The sequence below is a fragment of the Pongo pygmaeus genome, chromosome 7, assembly GCF_028885625.2.
Source record: "Pongo pygmaeus isolate AG05252 chromosome 7, NHGRI_mPonPyg2-v2.0_pri, whole genome shotgun sequence".
Lineage (NCBI taxonomy): Eukaryota > Metazoa > Chordata > Mammalia > Primates > Hominidae > Pongo > Pongo pygmaeus.
In genome coordinates this window covers 143,873,046-143,900,710 of record NC_072380.2, presented here as the reverse complement: position 1 = coordinate 143,900,710, position 27,665 = coordinate 143,873,046, and the positions used below count along the sequence as shown (strand labels likewise).

The window sequence follows — 27,665 nt, the reverse complement described above, 5'->3', positions numbered from 1 at the left end:
TTGACGGAGTTTCACTCTTGTCGCCCACACTGGAGTGCAATGGCGTGATCTCGGTTCACTGTAACCTCCGCCTCCCGAGTTGAGGTGATTCTCCTACCTCAGCCTCCCGAGTAGCTGGGATTACAGGCACGCGCCACCACACCCAGCTAATTTTTGTATTTTTAGGAGATACGGGGTTTCACCATGTTGGCCAGGATGGTCTCATTCTCTTGACCTCGTGATCCACCCGAATCGGCCTCCCGAAGTGCTGGGATTACAGGCGTGAGCCACCGCGCCCAGCCAACTTCTCTTGTTTTAAGTGGTTCTTAATCATTTGGTGGTTTGCATAGTCCAAAAAGCTTCTAAATATTTGTGTTGAACCAATGCTTTCATTCAAAAACAGAATGCCTCTTGGGCTGAATGGCACTATGTCATCCCAACAAGAAGAACATTGGAATCTAATTGTGTTATCCATGTTCTTATTTTAAAACAATCTATGGTAACACCCTTCCAGCCATGAAACGTTCAGTCAGTTGAACAGATGAGATGTGTCCTCCCTGATGCATTAGCTTCAACCTCTGAGTTCATGAAATTCTGAGTTTCTTTCTGTAGCATGCTGTGTTCATTCATCAGCCTGAGTCATTTTATCTGATTGGGTCCAATCTCCCCCTCCTTGGCCCGCCTCCTTTTGCTGCTGAATAAATCATCCTGGGAGCTGTCCAGGTTGGAGAAAGATTTTCATAGGAAAGTTCCAACTGCATCCAGCCCCTCATTTATTCAGGCTGAGTCCTTAGGGCCCCAAGGAGAAAGAACTGAGAAAATAAAGAGATGTCTTCCATTGCCAAGTTTGCTAATATTGTCATCAGCACAGATGCCTTCGGGCAATGCCCACAGAGAAAGGACACAGCTCCCCACACATTCTGGCATAGGGTCTATAGGACAGCCCTCCCAACTGTGCTCCGTCTGGGTTCCCATCTCAAGTCAAGAGTCTCATTACCCACCCGAGTTCCAGTAGGGTGAGGCTGATGAATTCAAGGAACTCGGGAAGGAAGAAGCAAGAAGCATTTCTTTCATAGGAATGTAATTGCAGGGGTTATTTCATTAAGGGCTAGGTAACTGTAACACAGAGTTGTTTGAGGTACTTCTACCCTTAACTTCAGCCCCATGGGATAGGCCAACTATTCTGGGAGATCTTTAACGTTAACAGATTAATTCATCTACAAGCAGAGTTAAAAATAGAATCAGCCGTCTATCTATTTAAAGTTGAGCGTTTCATTTTGGCTTTCTTGGGGGATGGTAGAATACAACTTTAAAGGATTGAAATTAAAGGAGTCTTTTCCAGGGAGTGAACGAAATTCTAGAAATCTACTGGTTAGGGATTGGGGGGAATGTTAGAGGATTCTTTTCTCTTCCTTCTGGAATTCTGTGTGCAAGGCAGGTGACCCGTTCTGGGTTTAACCCGAAGCCCAAATGCGTGAGGGGAAAAACAGGAATTAAAAAGCAAAGAATTAAACCCCGCGTTTCTGGGACACGGCCGACAGAAATAACCCTGGAGACAGTGTATGTGGTTGGGGGTGGGGGTATCGAAATTTATTTTTCCTTAGGACAGGCAGGAGGGAAGGGAGCGTCTCTTCCCGCTCAGGAGGGGCTGAGGGGGCGGCAAGGCAAGGCGGTCATTTGGGCTTTCATGGGACGCCACGGGGAGCCGCGAACGCGCCCGGGGCCTGACGTCATTGGCCATCAGCTGACTGTGCTCTGGGCCCGGGCTCCACCGGCTGCAGCCGCAGTCTTGGTGGCGGAGGTGGTGACCACCACCGCTCCTCCACCTGCATCCGGCTGCGGGACTGCGGCGGCCGCGTTTGCGCTGCAGACCCTGCACCCCGGGACGCGGCTCATCTGGCATTAGCACCGGCACTAAGCTCCCACCGCTCAGCGACTTGGTCCGCCGCAAGCGCCGCCGCAGGCTTTGTCCACGAGCGCTCGGCTGAGCCTGGGAGGGCGGGAAACCTGGGCTAGGGCGAGGCGGGGCCCCTGGACATGCCTTTCTCCACGTCCGCCTCCTCGACCCTTACTGTAAGCGGAGAAACTTAGTGTGCGAGGCAGGCAGGGGACGTCCCCATTTTGATGTCCCGTACCCTCCACCCCCTTCGGATCGAGGTAGTAAAGATGCTCCTATAGGAAACTGACTGCCTCTATGATTGCGGCTTCTTGGGAGATTTTGCGTTTAGCCCGAAAGTTGGCTTTGCCAAAAGACGCACGGGTAGGAAGGGCGGAAAGGAGACCCTGTATTCCGTCGCGCTGGGCTCTCCGAGTCCGTGGGCAAAGCGGCCTACGAGTCCTGGCTCCGCACCTGCAGAGGACAAGAGCCAATGCCTAAAAAAGAACAGCGGAGGAACCGGCTGGCGCGGCCAGCTGGAACGCTGGATCGCAGTGCGCCCAGGGAAGGCCGGGGGCGCCAGCCCGCCCTAGCCCTCAGTGGTCCTCTCCCACGCCGGCCCGCGCGTGCCGCTGCCTACAGGACCTGGGGCGTCCTGGCCAGATCTGGGTGGCAGGTCCCTCCGCCACCCCCGGCCCGGTTCCGGGGGCGTGGCTTGGCGCGGGGGCGGGTTTAAGTCACCGCGGGTGTCTGACCACTCTGACAGGTCTCCAAATTCCTCCCAGTCGCCTGGCGCCCGCCGTGCGTTTCAGAGCTCCAGGGTGGCACGCGGCGGCGCTTCCCTGGATCCAGAGGCGTCTCTGTCGACTTCCACGCGGCCTCGGGCCTCCCTTCTCCTCCAAACCTTTGCCTCATCCGCCAGGCTTTGGTTCTCAGCCTCAGATATCCGCACCGGCGGCTTCTCTTCGTTCTCGGAGCTCTTCGCTTTGGAGCCCTCCCCACTTTTTCCTTCCCCCGCCTCCTGATCCTCCTAGCTCTGAGCCAAATGGACTCCAAAGAACGAAGTAAAGGGGATGGGAACTGTGTGCTGCGACCCTTCGAAAGCACAGCTGAAAGCGTTGACCTCGTCTTCTAGCTCGGGCTGGGACCCTGGGGCGAGAGTCCCCACACCCCCTCCCGGAGGGATGCTTCTGGCCAGAGCCAGCGCTGCGCCGTCAGTCCTTGCTCCGGAACCAGGAAAGAGCCTAGGAGGGAGCCTCAGCATACCCCTTCCTCCAAATTAACTATTTGGTGAATTGTTAGCGCCGAGGCTACCACCTTTCCAACCGTGTCGCGGGGCGCCCCGCCACCTCACCGTGCCCCCCTCGTCCTCCTTCTTTGCCCCCGCCCCCAGCTCCGCCCCTGCTACCCATCCCGGCGCAATGGAGTTCTCCGAAGGGCGATGATTCCAGCCACATCGGCTAACTTCGCACCCATCGCTGCCGCCGGTCACCGCCGGCCAGGCCCCCTGCAGCCGCGGAGCAGTGGGTGTCCAGAGCCCAGTGCTGCAGCCAGGACCCGGCCGACGCGCAGCAGAAGCACGGCGCCCAGGCGCTTAGGCGTCTCTTGGAGAGCAAAGGCTGCGCCAAAACGCTGAGCCTAGAATCAACCAAGGAGCCTGAGCCCAGGAAGGGGCTGCGTGGCTCAGAGCGCTGCGGCTCCTGAGGACAAATAGCCACTGCCGCTGCGTACCCAAGCTGCGCCGGCTGGCGGGAGAGCAGCGCGCAAGGACGCCGACGTCCGCCGCGATCTTCCAGGTGCCCTTTGCCCCTGGGCACAGTATGATCTGACCTACAGGGAGCCCTGGCGCAGGGCTCCTGCAACGGGGCAGCCTAGGATAAAAGGGATCGCTGCCAAGCTCCTACCAGGCCGCCTTTGAGTCCTTAGGAACCCCTCCTCCGGCTGCCTCCCCAAGGTTCTGCACCTCTTTCCCTGCGGCCCAGAGCCATGGAGCTCTCCGATGTGCGCTGCCTTACAGGCAGCGAGGAACTCTACACCATTCACCCGACGCCCCCGGCCGGCGACGGCAGGAGCGCCTCCCGGCCGCAGCGGCTGCTGTGGCAGACGGCGGTGCGACACATCACGGAGCAGCGCTTCATTCACGGGCACCGGGGAGGCAGCGGCAGCGGGAGTGGAGGCTCGGGCAAAGCCTCGGACCCTGCGGGCGGCGGCCCCAACCACCACGCGCCGCAGCTGTCAGGCGACTCGGCGCTGCCCCTCTACTCGCTGGGCCCGGGAGAGCGAGCGCACAGCACCTGCGGCACCAAAGTCTTCCCGGAACGCAGCGGGAGCGGCAGTGCCAGCGGCAGCGGAGGCGGAGGCGACCTGGGCTTCCTGCACCTGGACTGTGCCCCTAGCAACTCGGATTTCTTTCTCAATGGGGGCTATAGCTACCGAGGGGTCATTTTCCCCACCCTGCGCAACTCCTTCAAATCTCGGGATCTGGAACGCCTCTACCAGCGCTATTTCTTGGGCCAAAGGCGCAAATCGGAAGTGGTGATGAACGTGCTGGACGTGCTGACCAAACTCACTCTCTTGGTCCTACACTTGAGCCTGGCCTCAGCCCCCATGGACCCGCTCAAGGGCATCCTGCTGGGCTTCTTCACCGGCATTGAGGTGGTGATCTGCGCCCTGGTGGTGGTCCGGAAGGACACCACCTCCCACACGTACCTGCAGTACAGCGGTGTGGTCACCTGGGTGGCCATGACCACCCAGATCCTGGCAGCAGGCCTCGGCTACGGGCTCCTGGGCGACGGCATAGGCTACGTGCTCTTCACGCTCTTCGCCACCTACAGTATGCTGCCGCTGCCGCTCACCTGGGCCATCCTGGCCGGCCTGGGCACCTCGCTGCTGCAGGTCATCCTCCAAGTGGTCATCCCCCGCCTGGCGGTCATTTCCATCAACCAGGTAACTCCTGCCTGCCTTGCATTTGTTTCCCCTCTAACTTCCCCGGGTTATTAATCATATAGCTTCCAGAGAGCCAGGGTTGCCTCACTCTCTTTAAGTCTCCGCCTTCAGTCTGGCACAGTGCCTTGCACCTAGGAGGTCTTGAGTGTTAGCGGAATGCAATCTCTTCTTAAAGTGGAACTAAATGACCTCTAAAAGTTTCTACCAACTCTACCCTTCTACTCTGATACTATGAGTAATTCTACTCTGACATCAGCTAAGAAAGTCTGCTTTCTGCTCCTCATTCCCCTCCCTCAGGGTCTGCAGTCTCTGGAGCAGGAGACAGAAGGGGAGGAGAAGCATCCAGATTTAGAAGGTGACCCATTCTTTAACAGCTCTCCTCAGAAGAGTCGCAGCAGGGTGTTGTAGCAGGCTCTGGGCTTCAGAGTTGGGTTTTTCCATATCTCTAAGCCAGAAACCCTCCGTTCTCAAAGGAACATACATTTGTTAAACACATACTGATTGTCAGTGCTGAGTACTGTACATGTTATGTCATCCAATCCTTCAAACAATCCTATGACACATGGTTTTCTCGGGAATTTTTTATTGCCTTGGTGACCGAACATATCTTCTCCCATGACACAATGCGACCCCAGTGCTTTGAATAAACCAACCTCAGTAATTGGGGGTGGCAAAGAATGCAAGTTTTGGTTAATTGGAAAAGGGCATTTTGATATAGATGGTTTAAATATTATATTTAGGTGGAATCTTGTTCTTTAGGTATCTTTCCCTCCTTTCTCCTCCCTTTTTTTTTCTATTCTTCCCCTTAAATAGGGATATGCTTCTGTGAACAAAGTTCACATTGTCTATGGATGAGAAGGTAGACAATGTTTCTATTGTTTAAATTTACTAGAACCAATAGATAATTAATGGCATGGCACTGTCTTTGCAAAATGTATGGTAGGTAACAAGAGAGTGAATTTGGGGGTTTCTCAAAAATGAGGGAAACATGTCAAGTGAAGTGTTTTCAAATAGATGGCTGGTGTGAGATGCATGGTCAGGGGGCTGCTTTGTATGGGCCTGCTCTGTCCTTAGCCTCTGTATCATTTTTGCTGTATTAGAAGCTTAAAACTCCTCTTCCTTATGGTCGAATTTGAATAGATGGTGCTTAGAATAAACAGGCATGACCCCACTGAAAATTGTTCATGATGTTCAGATTGCCAGCACTGTTAGAGTGCTTCACCCATCATTGGCCTCCTGGACTTCTGGTCAATGTGGGATCCTGTCTCTTCTCCAATGGTTCTATATTCCTTTGCTCAAGTGACTTATCTGGTTGGCTGCTTTTACAGTGCTTTCTGAAGTCTCTCTGGGTAAAGCAAAGAGTATATAAATTACATGCCTTTGATTATCAGACATGAACTGGAGAGATGAGAGACTCTGAGTAAGGGCTGACTGACTGAACTTTTTCTTATTAAAGACAATAATGAATGTTTTATCACAGTCACCATGAACCTTTATATCCACGTATAACAAATAAGTCTCAATCTGGGAAGTGGAAGTCAAATTCTTTGGTATTAACTATTTCTCAATCCTCTTTACATGAAGATCTACATGCCAGTACATCTAAATCTACTTTTTTCCAAGCTCTCTCATTCTCTTTTTTATTTTCTTTGTTGTATACTTAGACATTAGCAGATCTTTTCTTCCCTGTCTTCCTCCCCTTCCTCCTTCTTTTTCCTTCTCTTTGCCTTCTCTTTTTTTCATCTAACTCACTATGAGTTGTTTTCACGATAAAGCATAGCTATCTGATCATGTATAAGAAATTCCATGTATTATAACCCACTACTTTTCACGCAATAGCCTTTCTCAGTACACACAACTAGAAAACTTAATAAGTAAGTTTGGAATAGTATTTAGAATAACACATCCTAAGTGGCAAATTATGAGTGTTTTCAAAGTTCTAAGTATAGATATATTTTTCTTGCCAAGTGAATCCAGAAAGTAAATTTTGGCTCCATATTTGTTTTATATTCTACTCAAATACTACCAGATGGGAGAAGATTAAAAATAACCCCCAAATGTCTTCCCACCCTCATCTCATCATAAACAATTCTCCACTGTGAAATCCAAGGTCCTGATGCATGTAAACCAAGCTCATTCAATTTTTTGTTTGGGTAAGAATTATAGATAAACTACGATTTCATAGGTTGAGTCACCTTTTACCAAAACTCTAAAAGGAACAACCAGAGCGCTCTCCCGTCACTTCAGTGCTGAAAGGGCTTTTAAAGGTCCTTTGGCGCCCTCTATGGGCTTAAGAATCTTTCCTAGATCGCGCAGATGGACGAAGTAGAGAATAAATCGCTTTTTATAAGAATCTGTGATTTTTGAATAGGTACTATTTAGTTTTCCATGTCTGGTAACACATAAGGAATGCTCAAAACCTGCTAAACACTTCTTACAGCAACTAGAGTAAAATCCTAACTTCTTAACACAGCATGCTTGATTCTCTGAGCTAGTTGCTTCTTCTCTCTCCAACCATATTTCCTTCTCTTCTCTTGTCTTCTCTTCATTAGGCTCCAAATACGCTATTCATTTTTGCCATATTCTAAGCTCTTCCTAATTCTAGGTCTTTTCACCTGCTACCTAGAGCAACTTTTCCCAAGTCTTTATAAGACTGGCACATTCTCATTGTTCCAGACTCTCAAATGCTACTTTCTCTAGTAAGTGACTTGTTTTATTTTCTCCAGAGCACATCTGCTATCTGAAATTATCTTATTTGTTTATATCTACTATGTTTCTCCCCACACCCTCACAAGAATGTAAACACCATAAGGGCAAGGATGTTGTCTATCATAAATAGCATTCTATCCTCGGCCTGTAGAAAAATGTCACACATATAGTAGGTACTCAACAAATGGTCACTGAATGAACAAGACAATTCATCATATAGGAAATATTATAAAATATCCAAGTGCCTTGGTGTTGTATTAGTGAAAGCTTTCTATACACACACACACACATACACACATCATTATGTGTGTAAGGCAGTCTTACACATAAACATCTTTTAAAGAAATCAAAAAACAATAATAATCCTTTACTTTGCACAGTATTTTATATGTAACTAAGCATCCTTATGTGCATCATCACATCTAATGACGAAAAATAGACGGTATCATCATTCATTTTCATTTCAGAGAAAAAAATGACACAATCCTAAAAACTTTACAGTGATATCCTGAGGATCAGGAACCTAGCAAGTGGTGAGGACAGAATTCAAACCCTGACTCTGATGCCAATTATTCTTCAGAAACCCTTTAGTGATTATCCTTCTAAACACGTAAGGATTTGAAACTATTAAAGAGTGAGGAGTACTTCTTTTACTACTCGAGAGTAAATTCTGTATAGCACATGAATAAACATTTAATGAAGAAGCCAAAGGGAAATTATGAGAGAAAAATGAGTGAATTGCTGGGCATAGGCTCATTATAGCTAGTTCATCACTCTGCTTAGCTGGATACAAATCTGTCAACTAAAAGCCATAAACACTGGAATACCATCTTTCTCCACATTAATCTTCATTCTCTTTAGGACGATGGCTAATGTTTAACTTAGCATTTTCAGGATTTAGGAAACAAAAATGAGAGTATAGAGTTAGCACACCTTGGCAGCTGTTTCACTTCACTGAAAATGTCATTTTTGAAAGGAACAAATGAGCCAATGATTGCCTTCCTTTAATTTAAGCTATGAGAATCTGCTTTCCCTCTTTCTACCCTGAAGGAAATGACATCTGTGACTTGACAGGATAGCAACCACATTGAAAATCTCTGCAGACACCCTATATGAAGAGACAAAGCCCTGTGTTTATTGAATCACCATTTGCTTTCCACTGTGGATACAAAATGGAACCTAAAAGGGGCCACTCAGAAAATTCCCTGCCATCAGCAAAGAGATAGTTTATGTTTTCTCTACTCAATTAACACACTACAAACATTGACTTCCCACCCAACAAAGAGATTATTGTCTAGAGCAGACATAATCACCCATATGTTTTCTGCATCTGGATTGGCATTGGAAAGACTGAGAAACTTTCAGAAGGCTCAAAACCCAGTTTGAAGGGTTTCTTTTATTTCATTCTGACTTAGCTCAGCTATAGGTAGCACTAGGGCTACAATCATTTCTTTCTTACGAAACCGCACCCAATCCAAGTTAAATAAGCCTCAAACCAATGAAAGGAACACCTGGTTTATTTTTTCCACATCATAAACCAATTGTTTGTCTCACCAATTCGATTTATCCACCAGGAAATTCATTACAAAATGATGTTATACGTATAAATAAAGGATTAATGATAAGATTATATTTGCTAAGTTCTTTCACAAGGTAGAGAAATTCTTTTTTTTTTTTTTTAAGTCAGCACTTATTTATTTATTTTTTTTCTTTTTTTTCTTTTTTTTCTTTTTCTTTCATTATTATTATTATTATTATTATTATTATTATTATTATTATTATACTTTAGGTTTTATGGTACATGTGCCCAATGTGCAGGTAAGTTACATATGTATACATGTGCCATGCTGGTGCGCAGCACCCACCAACTCGTCATCTAGCATTAGGTATATCTCCCAATGCTATCCCTCCCCCCTCCCCCTAACCCACAACAGTCCCCAAAGTGTGATGTTCCCCTTCCTGTGTCCATGTGTTCTCATTGTTCAATTCCCACCTATGAGTGAGAGTATGCGGTGTTTGGTTTTTTGTTCTTGCGATAGTTTACTGAGAATGATGATTTCCAATTTCATCCATGTCCCTACAAAGGACATGAACTCATCATTTTTTATGGCTGCATAGTATTCCATGGTGTATATGTGCCACATTTTCTTAATCCAGTCTATCGTTGTTGGACATTTGGGTTGGTTCCAAGTCTTTGCTATTGTGAATAATGCCGCAATAAACATACGTGTGCATGTGTCTTTATAGCAGCATAATTTATAAGGTAGAGAAATTCTAAACGCTATTGCTATAGTTAGCATTTTACTCTATTTTAATTGCTAGTGACAATATGAGCTATCTTACATTTGAAACTCATCTCATTCTCATACTTTAGCTCATTAGTGATAAGATGGTGGAAATCATTTAGTTATTGGAAAACTGAGAGGCAGCAATATTTAACCAGAAAGATCGCTGCATTATGGTTCCCTCTTGGGGATTCTAAAATGTTACAGCTAGTGGCTAGTCTTCTGTGCCTCTTGGTGAGATAGATAAGCGGACTTGTCAGAGTGGAGATGATTTCTCCAAGATAACTGTACAATCAAAGGCAGTCAGGTATGCAAATCCAGGTTACTCAGTGCTCAAGGTCATGCTATCAGATTTAAATTCCTCATGCAACATCTTCTTTCCTACCTTTCAACATCCTATCGAACAGGAGAGACTAGAGCCAGAAAAATGCTAAAGAATGATCGTTAAACTTGACTTATAATGAGGGACATTTAGCCTACCATTTGGCCTTTAAGAAATCCTTTAGGGGAAAATTTTTTTTTCTTTGTGCTGGATAAGATAGTGGTGTATAGTATGAGTAAGTTGGGTTCAGGAGGGAAGCTGACTTTGTATGTGACTTAAATACACATTTCTGACCACTTAAATGAAGGACTGACTTCACAGTAAAGATAAAATGAATATAATAAAATTACCAACTTCTCTCCCATCATTTACACAGTTTAAACATAAGATATTATATGTTCTTTGTCTAAGTCTAAGGTTCTTTGTAGCTATCTCAAATCAAATAAAGGGAATCCTGTGACTACTTAATGTACAACAAATGGCAAGTAATAGAAATCATTCCAATTTGGTAGTTGGTATCAAGGTACGTACTCATTTGAGAGACATAAATATCCATTAAACGAGTATGACTGGAATCCAATTTAATGCACCTCACTAGTTATGGTGTGCATTTCTTAAAACTCCAAATATCTCCATTTCTGTACATTTTTCTTTAGGAAATTCATATAGGCTTTAAAAAAATAATGGCAGCTTTCCAGCATGTCTGAGAAAAATGCCTTTCAAAAACCGATTTGAGTGTCAACCTTCCCAAGAGATTCCTCTGAATGCTGAGAAATGGAAATATTCTCTCTTACTTGTAAAAGATACCCAGAGATTCTCCTTTTTCTTTCTTCCTATTTTTCTTTTCTTTCTTTCTTCTTCATGTGTATGTGTGTGTGTGCGTGCTTGTGTGTATGTGTGTTGGTGGAGAATGGGTTTTACAAAGGATATCTTAATGACTGCTGAAATGACCAATTAAATCCCTTCAGCTCTGGCCTGTAGACATCTTTGCCCTGGAGTTGCAAATAGGCTTGTTGTCTCTGTATTTAGAATGAGTTGTAAAATGATTGTGTAGTGTGTGCTTTGCAAGATTGAATTATGAATTTGTTTTCCTTCATATCTGGTAATATCACCTGACTGTTATCAGCAGGTCAGAGCATAATTAGATCAGAACTGGGAAGATTGGGAGGACTTTGCTTCTAGAGCAGCTGCTACAATGTCATGCTAAGTAGGACAAATGCATTAGTCATATTTACACTTTGATGATTGATGGCATTTTAAGAGCTCATCAGAAATGAGTGAAACCAAGTAAAAAAATGAAAGATTTTTAAAAAGAGTTTATTCCATATTCAGTGCTGCTAGCAACATTTAATCAGAGGACACTACTAAAATCATGCTGATGTGACATTTTACTGTTGTCTAAATATTTCTTAAGATGCTAATTTATTCATTTCACAAGTGTGTCTATTTAAGTTGATTCTACATGTGTTTATTTCCAAAACATAGGAGACACTTGCAACATTCATTTTAAACCTTTCCTGTCAGCACCAAATAGGTACAATATTGATTCTCTGAGAGACCAATAGACCCAGAATATGCAGCTGGACAACATAGCAGTTCACTTAACTTATCACTTCTGAAGTGTGTTCTTGATTTTCTCTTTGGGGCAGAATTAAAGTAATAGAACATGAAGATTAGTGGCAGTATTGAAGGTTGCAAAATTTCTGTGATACATAGGTTTGAACCTCAGTTAGCAAAAGAGTAGGTTATATAAAGAATTTTCCTCCCAGGATTTTTGTGGGGCTTTAGTCAAGGAATGCTGCTTCAGCCAGCCACAACAGAGCAGGGAAAGCTAGTATCATCTTCCCTGCACTTCCGCAGGAAATGTAATTGGATTTACACACTCAAATTATATCATGTGAGTTTTGTTTATGAAGGACTATTTTAAGAAGTCAGGTCACTTAAGCGGTGCTTCAGAAGCCAGATTTTCTCCCTGCAAGATTTTTTACAGTCAGCCCTGTGGGGGAGAGGAAGAATGCAGAATAGATTAATTAACCATGGAGATGCCAGACATTCCACAGGAGGCCCAGGCACATTCTGGTACGCATAAAAGCCACCTACCAGCAAATGCCACTACGCCACTACTTTCTCAATAAAGGAACAGAGCTTATCTGACAAGATGTTGTCAGATAAACCTATGTTTGCTTGTTTCTTTGATCTCTATGCATTGCACTCTGAATGTGCATGTGTACAATTTGATATCTGAATTTCATTTAGCTAGATCATATATTTTAATATATGAAATACTTTGTACTTTATAGCTACTGGGGTTTTCTATCCCTTTCACTCTGTTTCCTGCTTTATATCTCCAAGCTCAAGTGCTACTAATTGCAAAATATCTTTGAAGCACAAACTTCCCCCAAATTAGGGAATGATAAAGTTATACATGGTGAAGACATAAGCTGGATATGAAAGTAAATCACATTAATATCTTGGGGTTTCTTGTTAAATGAGTAATGTTTTTACAACTGCCATTTCCATCTACAGTACCAGTGTAAAAATTTCACATAAAAACAAAAAACTATAACCACTTCATTTTGTAAACAACACATCCTCGTTCTATGTCAGCTGATTTTTCAGTTGACTGGAGTAAACCGTTTCAGAATCTTTTCTTCATTTGTGTGTATGTATGTGTGTGTGATTACACGCTGAATGCACAAGATTGCTTATAAAATAGAAACTACTGAGGGTTAGAGAATGCATTATCAAAGTACATGTATTTCTTTAACTCAGAATATAGGGAGAAGAAACAAGAGCACAAAAAAAAAATCTAACAGAACCCGTCTTATGCTGCTATAACAAAACCTGAGACTGTGTAATTTATTTAAAAAAATAATCAGAAATTTATTTGGCTCCTGGTTTTGGAGACCAAGAATTCCAAGATTGAGGGACCATATCTGGTGAAGGTTTTTTGTTACAATGTAAGATGGCAGAAGGCATCACATGGGCATAAAAGAGCAAGAGATTGAACTCAAGGCCTCAAACACTTTTAAAATCAACATTAATCCTTTCATGAAGGTAAAGCCCTCAGGATCTAAGCACCTCTCATTAGGCCCCACTGTAACATTTGGGATTAAGTTTCCAACACATGCTTAATGAGGGGCATATTCAAGCCATAGCAAGGACCAAAAACAAAAAACAAAACAAGGAAGAATACCTCTGGAAGGCCTGAAGATAGAAGGGATATAGAAGGAATATGGTGACTGCCTTTAAATATTTGGGGTTCTGCCATGACAAAGAGACTGGTTATTTTCTGTGTGTCTCCTGTGGAATGGAATTAAGACCAATGGGTAGCCATTAAAGCAGGAGAAATTCTGATTCACAAAAAGGTAAAGTTTGGTAACAAACAGACCTGCCCAGGGAGCTGCTTTTTGAGATGATGAGCTCCTTGCCATTGGGCATTCTCCAAAGAAAAGCTGTGCAACAATCCATCAGGGATGTAATCAAGGAGATTCCTATATAGTGATCTATATATCTATTCCTATAGATATATAGGAATATCCTATGTAGGGAGATATATACATATATATTCCTATAGAGGGAATCCTTTATTATATCCCCGATGGATTGTTGCACAGCTTTTCTTCAAGGTCAGTTGAAAGTCATTGGCTTGCATCTCATGTCATCATGAAGATTCCAAGCAGGCATGGAAAAGTAGAAGACAAAGGGCAAGAGGCCAAAATGGTAAAAGGGCATAAGTCAACTGAATTTGTGCCCCTTTGAGGAGTTCCCCTGGGATCTCTGCCCAACAAGACCTCCTTGTATTTCCGGAGACATAATTAATTCTATCAGCAAGAAAGGATGGTCAAAAATTATTTTGCTGGGCTTTAAAAGTTCAGGATTGCATTAGAATGAAAGGTGGAATAACTATTGAATAGATAAACTTTTCACCAAATATTTGTTGACTGCCTGCTGGGTTTTATGTCCTAGAACACAGCTAGATACTAAAGAGATAAGGTTATTGATGTAATGGAGCTGATGCTTGGATGGATTTGGGTAGGGAATTTGTGACTCCACTGCAGAGGTTTGGTTGGAGGTTCATACCTGACTCTTAGAACACATCTGGAGCACAGGATTCAGGGATTCAGTAAATATTTTACACAAATGCAAGACTTGGGCTCTTTTTACTACAGACCTCTAAAGTATGAAACATCAAAGCTGCAGTGGATTTCTTTTAGAAGTTACATGAAAGGAAAGGTCAGACTCCAGAAGAAACAGTGGAAGGGTGTGGATCTTCCTCCCTGGTGAAGAAAAGAAGAGCATGTAAAAGGACCCTGGGATGGGCCAAGTCATCAGTTGTCTAAGCATCACCTTATCACAAACTGAATGTGTCACAAGGCTGGTGACCTGAAGACATGACAGGAGGGAGCATATGCAGCTCTGGGAACTTATACTCACTCTGTACTCAGAGTGACTCCAGCTGAAAACTGAAGAGCTGCCCTGAGGCTGTAGGTAACCCATTCCCACACAAACATGGGCAGACAGTAAGTTTAGGCAAGGCTCAAAGTCCCTTTCCTTGGTACATTGCCACATAGCGTGTTTTCCTCTATCAGAGCAATGTCATAACGTTCTCACATGCCCACCAGACTATGAGCCCCTTGAGGTCAAGAATTGTATCTTATACATCTTTGTGTCTCTAGCAGCTAGCATAGCATCTGGCACATGGATGACTCTGAATACCATATTTTAAATGAATGGAACGAATGAATAGTAGATGACCATCTCCTTCCTTCCCCCAGCCACCCCCTACTCCACTCCCACCCACACACACACATCATCACAGAATCATCAACAGGGAATGAAAAACTGGCAAGAGAAGAGAAATCAGTCTCTCTGTCAATACAGCAAAAGAACACCAGAAATTATCCCATGAAGCACTTTGAGCAGAAAGCTGCAGCTGAGTTTTTGCTGTACATATGCATATACATATACATATTAGATAATGTGAAGAAAAATTCAAGTAATTATCTAGATCATTTAAGTTAAAACAAAAGTTATGGGCCTGAATTATTCATGGGTATTTGTCCATTACCAAACACTTTAAATGGATCAGGCCCATCTACTCAAAATAGAGTCCAGTTGCTAGCAAATACATCACCCTCTTGTTCTCTTCCCTCTTTGTTCTTCAGCGTCCTGGCTCTGAATCTCTATACCCAGCTCTGGAGTTCTTTGCTTTTATAGCTGCAGTCCCCAACCTTTTTGGCACCAAGGAATGGTTTCATGGAAGATAATTTTTCCACAGACATGGGTAGGGGATGATTTTGGGAGGATCCAAGAGCTTTACATTTATTGTGTACTTTATTTCTGTTATTATTACATTGTAATTTATAATGAAATTATTGTACAACTCACACCATAATGTTTTCCTGCAGCTAGATGGTCCCATCTGGGGATGATGGGAGACAGTGACAGATCATCAAGCATTACATTCTTATAAGGAGCTTGCAGCCTAGATCTCTTGCATGTGCAGTTCACAGGAGGGTTTGAACTCCTATGAGAATCTAATGCCACCACTGGCAACTGATCTGACAGGAGGCAGAGCTCAGGCGGTAATGCAAGCAATGGGGAGTGGCTGTAAATACAGATGCAGCTTCATTCATTTGCCCTGCCTCTCACTTCCTGCTGTGCAACCCACAACCTGCTGTGCAGCACGCTGGAAATCACTTCCTGGGCTTGATGTCTCAGTGGTGCCCCCTTCTGGTGGGTGCTCACCAACTGGCTACATACAGGTGCAGCTGTGGGCAGGAGGTACTCTCACACTTCCACTTGACTCCTGGTGCTCCGTACCCGAGGGGCTGGTAGGCCTCACTCCTTAGGGGAAGATATTGGACAAAGCAGGTTGACTTTCCTAAGTGTAAAAAATGGATAGTTGCTTAGTCCACTGTTTCCTACAGCTTAAAACCTGTCACATAAAGACCATATTGTACCCTAACTGGACCAGTTTATCTACAGACTTCTAAAAAGCAAAGTCAGATTTTAGAGAATGGAACTCAATGCAATTAACTAAAACTGTCTTTATAAAGTCCCAAAAACGGTCATGAGTCTTTTTAGTTCTTTTTTTTTCCTGCTAATTAGTTCAAGAAAAAAAATCACTAAGAGCAAGCTGGTTTTCTTCTAAAGTCAAATTTCCCACACCCTTATTCATTGGGTGAGCCTTCCCAGCCTATTGGTGGCAGGTAGTTGATTTGAGAATGAGTTCATGGCCCCAAGTGGTCAGTGTGCAGTGACTACAAAGTCTCTTCTTCTCTATTTATGAGACAGAGATATTGCCCTTGGCTCTTGCCAGGTGAATTATGACATGATACTCAGCTCTTTGGGCCCTGCCCAAGCCATCTCAGCCAGAGACAAGCTGTGCCAATGGACAATGAAAGATATTTTTGAAACCATGTAAGTATATTTCCTTAAAAACATAGAAAACACAAATTCTCCTCCTGTTTTTGCTATGGGTTTTTCACAGCAACTTTGGCCAAATGGCTTCAGCTTCTTTGGGCCAAAATTTCTTCATGTCTAAAAGAAGGATATCTCAACACTCCCGACCCAGTTAGATATTCCTCCTCTGAGGGCATGGCCCTTTACCTGCCCATTTATCCTGCCTCATTTTGCAGTGCTATTGGCTTCCACATCTCTCTCACCAGCTGGGCTGTGAGCTTCACAAAGTCTGGGGTGGCATCTGGGTCACTGTTAAGTCTCTACAGCATAGTGTAGTGCTGGTTACATACTCTTCTTTCTCAGGTGCCTCCAGGTCTTGTTTTTCAATTCACCTCTTCAATGTTGGGGCTCCTGAAGTTTCCATCCTATACGACTTCACATTATCTCAATCCACACCACTCCCTGGATAATCAAATCCCTCCCTCAGTCAACAAGTATGTATCTGTGTGCTGCTAACTCCTAACCCTGTATCTCTACCCCAGTTTTATCTGCTAAGCTTAAGACCTGGCAACCTGGAGACCTGCTGGATACCTCCATTGAGGCAGCCCAACCTCAACAAGTCAACAATTGACTCCGTCCCATCTGATATCTACATGAAATTCTGATGGTTTAGTCTTCCATTGCTGGGGTCTGTCCACAGCTCTCTATCCTGCTCTTTCTGCTCCAGTGCAGCCCCACCCCCAAGATTCATCAAGCCACCCCATGCTCCTCTGAACCACCCCCACACTCCCCAGTGGGAGCTTCTACCATATGCTAGCATTCTCACCACATCACTTCACTGGGTAAGTTCTACTGTTGAACCTCATCACCAGTTTTCTGCATATTCCATGCTGGCTTCTGCCTGTGTGTGTTTTCTAGGACAATTGTTTACCTTCCTTGCCTGGCAATATTCAAGTGTCACCACTTCCTGGAATTCCTTCTGTACCCCTTCTCTGGGACAAGTGTCTGCTTAAGAATAAGTGGGGTGTGTTTAATTGGAGAATTGTGTTTGTTTGACTTTGATAATCTGAGCTCATGTTAGGTGTTTAAGGAAAGGAGGGGCAGAGAGATCTGCAGAATTTGACAAAAAGATGAGCAGTCCTTCAAGTATTACTCTCAATGAGAGAGGACATGTATTGGAGATTGCTATATGCGAAACTTACACACTTCCCAAGGAAAGAAAAAAACATAGAGTTCATAGCACAGGATGTGGATTCAGACTGCCTGGGATTGATCTGCCATTTTTTCATTTTATGACACTGACAAGAGCCTCAATCTTTCTGCACCTCACTTTCTTCAGCTGTAAAATGGGAATAATAATAATAATAGCTCAGAAGGTTGTTGAAGAGATGAAATAATACACATGGAGTATTTAAATCAGAACCTGGTAAAGAGGAATCAGGTAATACATTTCATTTGATTTTATAGTTTAAGTTTTAAAACAATCACCCTTTTTCAATGAGTTCTCTGCCCTAAGCTGACAGTTTCTGGGCTTCACCTGGCTTAACCCCTGCATCTTTTAGACCAATGCTTCTCCAACTTTAATGTGAATAGGAATCACTTGGAGATCTTGACAAAATTTGGATTTAGGAGGAGGATCCTAGATTCTGTGTTTCTGACAAGTTGCCAGGTAATGGATGCTTGCAGTCTGCAGATCATAATTTGTGGGAAAGGCTTTGGAGTTTGGCACAGACCCCACCTTCTCTTCAGTGGGTCCCTGCTACTCCACCAGGTAGATTTAGATCCCTGTCCTCTAATTCACTTATATTATTGAACATTCAGGCTTCCATAGCAATATACCATAACTGACTGACTTGTAACAAAAAAGAAAAAAAAACATTTATTTCTCATAGTTCTGGAGGCTGGGAAGCTCAAAATCTAAGCACCAGTAGATTTGGTGCCTGGTGAGGGCCTGCTTCCTGGTTCACATGGCCATCTTCCGACTGTGTCCTTGCAGGATGAAAGAGACAAGGCAATCTCAGGCCCTTTTTCTAAACACTAATCCCATTCATGAAGGCTCCACCCTCATGACACATTCACCTCCCACCTCTTAATTCCATCACCTTAGGGTTAGCATTTTAACCTGTGAATTTTGGAGGGACACAAATTTTCAGATCATAGCAACATTCTTCCATCATTCATTAATGCATGCTTTCATTTAGCCTCATATGGCAAATATTTATGGAGTACCACAACGTGCTGCATGCAGGCAGTAGGGGTGCTTTGGTAAGGAAAAGAATCCAGGATCCTGCTATTAAAGAGATTATAATCTAGAGTTACAGACAGTCATCCATCAAATAATCACCTAAATAAGTGAATGATTTCAAGCTGAGTTAAGGACTTTTAAGGCAGGTTTGATGTGGGGCCATGATTAGTTGAGACAAGTGAGGCATCCAGGGTGCAAAGCTTACAAGAGGCACTTGTTCTCAGGGGCTGACCCTGCACTTGTGCAACCCTACGAAGGAATAATTCCTGAAATTGTGTGCTCTAGGAATTCAGCTTGCACTCATTTCTATTTAAAAGGAAAATCCTGACTAGACCTGAGATGAGGAAATTATTCTTAATATCTACAGGAGGAATTCATGTTAGCAGGTAAGATTGGAATTATGTTTTATTTATTTGTCTCTACTATTAAACAATGTGCTCTTTGAGAACAGGGTCTGTCCTTTTGTATATCACTGGAATGGACACTGGCACATCACGAGGGAATCTCATAGCAGCAGCTTGTTGAGTAAATGCCTGAACAATCATATTCACATCAGTATTGCTGCTTCCCCTTTTTATAGTTGAGGATGCTGAATACAGAGTTGTTACAGCATTTCCCTTTGGTCATATGATGAATAAGACATTTCATCCACAGCTATCTGATTCCAAAGCTAACCTCTAGATTTGATGCTCCTTTAAGGCCACTTTATCTCAATAAACTATGCTCATTTCAGAGGCAATAAGTTAAGATTAATAAAGAAAAAGAAAAATGAAATGTACCTTGCAAATAGTAGCAATATTTATCATGATAGTTATCACTATCATAGGTAGAGCCAAGGGGATAGCACACTGTGTTGAAAACAACACCTGAGTAAAGGGTCATCAAAAGACCCACCTCAGATTTTACATACAAAACAGTGCAACTTTCTTCAAGCCACACAGGGCTGTCTTGGCTTCAAAATGAGTTTCTGACAGCTCTAAAATTCTATGACTATGAAATGATTTCTGAGTTTCCTTACAGCTCTAAAAAATTTTATTCCATGAGTTATAATGAATGTGAATGTGGGGATTGGTATGCTTTCCCCATTTATTTGCCTCCCAAGCTCAGATAATGACAATTCTTATAGAACACATAACTTGTTGAGGTCTTTGACCTCTGAGATTCTTAAGAAGAGAATTATGAGTAATGATTTAGCAAATACTGAAAGAAGCACTCACTAGATGGTATTTAATATTTAATTTCTCCTAGTGGTTTAATTACATTAGCACCATCAGTTGCAAATTTGTGTGTCATTTTAGTCATTCAGTCATTCAATTTGTTTTGAAGGGACTAGTAATTGTGACAATTAATTGACAAACAATTGTTTACTTTGACTATCTAATTAGTGACTTCATGGCACTTGCCTATCTCTCATTTCCACAATGTGCATGTTACTGTAATCAACAGCCATTTTGTGAAAGTATTACCCAGCCATGATTGAATCGGACATTTACACAACCTGAATAGTCACAACCTAGAGCCTGGCTTTGGCACATTCCTCTTCTTTGTCTATGGACCCCAGGAAACAGATAAGGTAGCCTGAAGGAACTCACTTAATCATGCTGTAGGTTAGTCACTGCATCCATAACAAGATGAGAATGAAGTAGCTCCTTTATCAGTAAATGAGCTAATGAATAAGAAAACATTTTGAACCAATATACAGCAGTAAACAAACACTGGGTTGTATTATTATTGTTATAAATTATTCCTATAACACAGTTGTGTCTGATGATCTCACGCAATGGCAAGCTGTCTTGTTCTGTCGTTGGTGTGAAACTGCCAAACACAAGACAGTGGTCCACAAGGTGACTCCACTTGTGAATCACCTGAACAGTGGATGAAACAAATGGTGCCCCTGGCCATTTCTGGCAATAATGAGCATTGCACACTAGAAACAAGAACTACACTGCAGGATGTGAGTATGTCCACTCGTGGACAAAAATAGTAATCATTAGGAATCACCTCTTTGCCCTGTATCTAGAACACTCTTATAAGGAAGAGAAGCCATGTTGCTCTAAATGCTGGTATGTCTTCTTAGAGCTTCCCACACTGAAGTCTTTTCTTATGTAAAGTCCTTCTTAATTTTGTGGAAGGTCTATACAAATTTTTCTTCAACATCCTACAAAAAAGACTCAACTAGCTGTGGGTTCGAGGTAATTTGGATATAAAAAAGGCTAAAAGTATCCTTTTAAAATCTAGTTAATAAAATTGATCTCCTTGGGCATATCTCGTGCACGTGTGCAGATTTCAAACTGGGAACTTATCTCAATATCAAACAACCATTAAATGACAGCAAAACTAATCCATTGTCAATAAAATTGCTAGGAAATATGTAGTAAGATAAATATCAAATTTCTTCCAACAAATAGGACGAACAAAAGATTTTTAGAATAGTGGCAGCTCCTTTTTCAAACTAGACTAAGCACTAAAATATAAAACTTATGAAAGTGGCACTGTGTGTTGGGCGAGGAGGGAAGATATGCTCTGCCTCTCCTCCTGCAGCACTGCCATCTTCTGCTCTGTGACCTACCAAGGCACTGCCAAGCTTCCACCAAAAAATGTTTCAGAACCACTACTTTATAAACCCTCTCCTAGGTCTTTAGCTGTTGAGGACTTAACTTAGATGTTCCTAAAAGGAGAGTAAGGTAAAAGAACACACTCGTATGTGGCAATAATTTACTGGTGTTGATTCCAGTGTCCATGGGCATCAGGGCAGAAGGGTCTCTTTTGTTTCAGAGTAGCTTAGGCACAGGGCCATGGCTATGATATCTAGCACTTCCTACACACCTACCATATCTGAATCTGTATTATATGGTTTGCACACATCCTGTCCACTCTTAATAGTATTCCTGCATAATATTGCAGGATTGCAACCTCCAGTTTGAAAATGAAGAAGTTGAAGATTAGAGAGTTTAACCTAGCTAAAGTCATTCCGATAGTGTGTGGCCAAGTGAGGATTTGAACTGAAGTTAATTTGGCTCCAAACATGCATGGGTTCCCGCTGACTCTTACCATCACCACCCTGTACATGCTGAGTGGTCATTTAAATAAATGTATATTTACGTTTAGTAATTCATATTCCTTCCATCATTCCACCATCTACTATGTGCTAGACTTGAGGGAAGCAGTCAAATAATACATGTGTTCTACCCTGGAGCCACTTATATTACCAGAATACAAACACAGGAAAGAAAAGTTTATCTGTTGTTATGTGGGCTGCCTCTTATGTTGGCCCTGCTGAGAGCTGCAATGGGTTTTATACTTTAATGGGTTTCATCCCTTTCTGCTAAGAAACTTGAGAAATGGTTCATTCCTTTACCTGGTCTGCACATGCTGCCTGTGACAGAAGTAAAACTAGCATTTATGGGGAAAATATAGACATCAAATAATTTAAAGTTCTGATGACTTCATAGTTCACCATCTTTCTTTAAGACCAATCCAAATGCCCATCAATGATAGACTGGATAAAGAAAATGTGGCACATATACACCATGGAATACTATACAGCCATAAAAAAGGATGAGTCCTTTGCAGGGACATGGATGAAACTGGAAACCATCATTCTCAGCAAACTAACACAAGAACAGAAAACCAAACACTGCATGTTCTCATTCATAAGTGGGAGTTGAGCAATGAGAACACACGGACACAGGAAGGGTAACATCACACACTGGGGCCTGTCTGGGGGTGGGGGGTAGGGGAGGGAGAGCATTAGAAGAATTACCTAATGTTGATGGATGCAGCAAACCACCATGGCATGTGTATACCTAAGTAGCAAATCTGCACATTCTGCAAAGGTACCCCAGAACTTAAAGTATAATAATAATAAAAAAACAGATTGGTGTGAACACCAAATGGAAAAGGAAAAGAATCATTACATAATATATCAAAATATGCAGACCAAATATTTATTTTTACCCAGATCCCTACTAACAAAAATAAATTCCCTTCTTTCCTACTTATATTCCTGAAAGTGATCCAAACTTAGTTGCCCACATAATTCTGAATTACCCTAAATTGTTTTTACATATGTTTGAAAATGATAAGCCATTTGAGGACACACTTGTTGTATAGTCTGTTCTCACACAGCTAGAAGGACATACCTGAGACTGGGTAATTTATAAAGGAAGGAGGCTTAATTGACTCACAGTTCAGCATCGCTGGGGAGGCCTCAGAAAACTTACAGTCATAGCAGAAGGGGAAGTAAACATGTCCTTCTTCACATGGCAGCAGCAAGGAGAAGTGCCAAGCAAAAGAGGGAAAAGCCTCTTATAAAACCATCAGATCTCGTGAGAACTCGCTCACTATCACCAGAACATCATGAAGGTAACTGCTCCCATGATTAAATTACCTCCCACCGGTTCCCTCCCACAATGTGTGAAGATTATGGGAACTACCATTCAAGATGAGATTTGAGTGGGTACACAGGCAAACCATATCACATATAGAACCAAACTTTATTTTGAGAGGTAATGTGCCCAGTTGCATTACTAGAGGATTTGGAGAAGCGTTTAAAAGATGTCTGATCCATCTGGGAGACCCACTTTTTTTTCACCTACCCTACGTCCTTTAGCCATCTTTCACCTGGTAGACAGATGTCATGACAGCTCCAACAGACATCTTGGACTGTGAGGAGAGATGGAAGCCATACAGAAGGATGGCGGGCCACAAAGAAATAAGAATCCAAGAACACTGATGATACGACTAGGCACCATGCCAGCCCTAGACTGCTCATTGCTAGATTTTTTTAAGTGACAGAAAATACTCTACTTTTATTTTAGTTCTCCTTTACCAATATCTAATATAATTTCTAATCAATATTGGCTGCAAAATATACTCATGCTGTATCATCCAATAAATTAATATTGACTATTTTTTGAGATAACATTGTAATTGCAATTCTTCTATCTTATACTTATCTGTTTAATCATCTAAGACAAATAGAGCCATTTACATTTTATGGGTGCTTTGTTTTGCTTTGCTCCATATTTGAGATTTGAGAAACAGAAAGACCTAGATCAGATGTCATGTCATCTGATGTATAATTTATAGCACATAATAAATACCAGGCAACAATTATTGCTGGAGAAGACTAGTGGGACTATTTCCCAAGGGAAGAAACTGATACCTTCCTACTTACAACTCTTTGAAAGTGCACCAGGCCTTGTGAGATTAGAAAGTAGTCCCCGAGGGTGCTTAGCAGAAGCCAGATGCCCATCATCAGGGATTTGAGGAAAAGAAGAAGGAGCTGGACTATACTATTTTAAAGGTCTTCTCTAATTTGAAGCTTATGATTCTGACTCTTGACGTTATAAATAATTGATAAGATGTAGAATAATTGGACTCTAAAAAGTAGAGAAGTCCAAGAAATCTTCCAAATCTCAGAAAGGAATGTTGGATATTTACATCAAACTGTGTCCCTAACTTTGTCCTTCTCCTGATTCTTGATCTCAATGAATTCAGCATTTCTATTTCATCTTTGCAGTTGCCCAAGCCAGAAAGCTCAGAAGGCATCCCCAACACTTCTCCCTCTCACGGTCCCATGGCCAGTCCATTGCAAGTTTGCCTGCTGAATGTCCTCAAGTACATCCAATCCGTGTCTTCTCCTTCCACTCTAGAGCAGAAGATACTGGTCCTCACCTGAATCACAGTAGCCTCACTACATCCACTTTTGCTCCCTTCTAATCTATTTTCCACATGTTACCAGGGTGCAATTTTTTTATGATGATGGCTTAGAATCTTCAGTAACTGTCAATAGCTCCTTATTGATCTTAAGACAGAGGACAAATTCTTTCCTGGGATCTACCTCTTAGATCTGACCTCTCTCCCTCAGGTAGTGCTAATCCTCATCTTGTTCTCCTTCCACAATGTTTTTCATTCAGTTCTTTGAAAGACCCCTGCCATCTTCTACCCCTCAGCTGTCTAAGTTTCTGTTCTTCCTTTGCCCAAGATGTTCTTCCCTCATTCTCAGCTCAAGGAACCTTTCTCAGGGACGCTTCCTCTGCCCTCTCTTAAGTCATGACTCAATTCCATTTCATTTTCAAAACACCTACAATTTTCTTGAAAAACACTCCCTTACTGAGAGAGAGAGAGAGAGAGAGAGAGAGAGAGAGAGAGAGAATTTGTTCCATGTCTGTTTTCTGGTTTTCCCAGCAGATAGTAAGAGCAATGAAGATAGGGAGTGAGTCAGATATGCTTGCTCGCCTGAGTAGTCTCAGCATCCCACGTTTGTTAAGTATTTATCTAAGAGTAAATGTATAAATGAGAATACCCAAGTCTGGTGCTAAAGGCTGGTATGTATGGCAGTAGGATGTGTATGTCCGAGAAGGTGAAATAAACCTGAGTTGGATTAAGATTCAAGTTAGTGCTTCTACCAGACTTCCGGCCTGTTTCTATCTGGCTCATATCCTAGGTAAGGCTAAAAATTGAAACTAAAATGTTTTCAGTACCAGCAGCTTAACAGGAATCATATCAAGAGATGACCCAAAGAATCTGCCAAATTGTAACTCCAATGATCCTGCACAAAATCACTGAGCCAGAATGATGTTCTTCTTTTAATAGCTGATGTTCTGGTAAAAATACTTGTGGCTTCCACAGACTTTAAATAGATGGTATCATTAAAGAAGCAAACACAAATTTCATTAAACATAATTTATCTCATTTTGTTGCTTACGTGGCAACTCTACTTGTAGAAAACTTTTGTTGTTGACCTGATATAGATAGCTACCCTATTTGTGCAACGCTAAAGGACAAGATTGCCTAATATACACCAGATCATCATTTTCATTAATACCAACAATACCATCAATTTCATACCATCATCTTCCTCTTTCTCCTCCCTCCTCATCACCTTCACAAGAGTCCTTGGCATTTCTGTAGTGGTTTGAGCCAAAATGAAAGTGTCATTATTTCTGAGAACATTGAGGAAGACTTCACCATGGAGGTGGCAGGTGAACTGGGTAAGATTTAGAGATAACAACAAAAATAGACCTCCACTGATAGACATGGAGGCCTAACCTCCTAACCATGCCCTTCCTTGTGTGTTAATCTCCAGGAAATTAACACTCCTATATTTCCTCTCAAATGGAAAAAGATGGTTTGGCAGAATGAGTGAGAACACATGCTGTGGAGACAGAGTACCTGGTTTGAATTCTGACACCATCACTCATTGGCTGTATGACCTGGCAAATCACTAAACTTCCATAAGCCTCAATTCCTTTATCTATAAAATGGGATAAGTACAGCATGTCTCTTATAAAGGAGTGAGCATAAACAGAGATAATGCAAGTAAAGTCTCAGAGTGGTGCCGAGCCTGTAAGTGTTACCTGTCATTGTGCAGTTTGCAGGGAAAGCATCATGACGGCTGTGATCTTGATTCTCTAATTTACTGTCACATCTCCACTCTTGAGAACAATGACTAGCACACAACAGATGCTTCATGGAAATTTTATTGAATGAACGAACAGAACCCCTGGGGAGGGTAGTGTGGCCAACCTATGAAAAAGTTAGCGGCAGACTGTGACAAAGCACTAGAAAGAAGTATGATTAATTGAAATGCATGTCTTTGACATTTTAAACTGATATTTCCAAACCATGCAACTGAAAACTGAAAACTGAAAAAAATAAAGTTGAATACAAGCATCATTCCTTCAAGGTAGTGTATTTTAACAAAAGGAGGGGAAAGAACTACCTCTCTTTTTTTGAGGGTTCTCTTTGAGCTTTGAAAAATAATTATTGCTGAAGAAGACAGTATCAGAACTACATTGTCATTATTTTATATTAAATATTGAAGAAGAGTAAGTACTTCAAAGCCCACTTCTTTCCCTTAAACCAACACTTATTCCAAATGACCAACTCCCTCAATCACCCGTAACATTAATGTTTATACTCGGCATTTGTAATACAATAAAACATAAAATGTTTATACTCGGCATTTGTAATACAATTTATATTTTAAAGTTTTCTGATATTTGATGTGTCAGGCGTTGGTGCTTATCAGATCAGGAAACAAGGGTCTGAAAGGTTTCTTAACCTCTAAGAGCAGAGCAGTCTGCTAACCTGGTCTGCTCATCTCCTAGTGGGATTTTCTTTTTCTCTTACATGGCATACTTCTCTGCCATCATTTTTAAAACTCTGAGGGGGAAAAGGAAGCTCAGTGTTAACATGCTGTGACCAGTAAACCAAAGATGCAGTGATTGCTAGTGGGCTCCAGCGTCGGCCCCTTGCAGGTGGTGGGGTCATATTCAGGGATGGTGGATAACAGTGTGCACAGCCCCTTGACTGGTGGCTGCCCATGCAGAGTGTGGGGGTGGGGAGTAGATGGGGGGCTTTTCCTAGTGCATCTAGCACCCAGTGCTCTCTGGCTTCCCAGCTTTTCCCATCCCATACCATAAAGAGTAGTTATGTAAGCATATTTCCTGTACTTAAATTCACAAGCCAAGGACTTAGGATAGGAGTAAAGAGTCCTAGTTTGAATGTCTCCAGCCATCTAGCTCCAATTGCTGCCTGCTCTGACTTTAGAATCATGGACATTCCAGCCCGGTGCGGTGGCTCATGCCTGTAATCCCAGCACTTTAGGAGGCCAAGGCGGGTGGATCACCTGAGATCAAAAGTTTGAGACCAGCATGGCCAACATGGTGAAACCCCATCTCTACTAAAAATACACAAATTAGCCAGGCGTGGTGGCACATGCCTGTAGTCCCAGCTACTAGGGAGGCTGAGGCATGAGAATCACTTGAACCCGGGATGCAAACGTTGCAGTGAACCAAGATCATGCCGCTGCACTCCAGCCTTAGCGACAGAGTGAGACTCCATCTCAAAATAATTAAAAAAACATGTACATTCCAATGGACATTC

The 27,665-nt window shown here is 42.6% G+C and overlaps 1 protein-coding gene across 3 annotated transcripts in view; it reads left to right on the top strand.

The window, feature by feature from the left end:
* Positions 1 to 2,650: 2,650 nt before the first annotated feature.
* ADCY8 (adenylate cyclase 8) overlaps positions 2,651 to 27,665 on the top strand; it is a 260,213-nt gene continuing 235,198 nt past the window's right edge. For all 3 annotated transcript variants that reach the window (XM_054499607.2, XM_054499609.2, XM_054499608.2), the window contains exon 1: positions 2,651 to 4,801. In XM_054499607.2, coding sequence (XP_054355582.1) covers positions 3,842 to 4,801 — 960 coding nt within the window. In that variant the 5' untranslated portion in view covers positions 2,651 to 3,841. The remainder of the gene's footprint in view (positions 4,802 to 27,665) is intronic.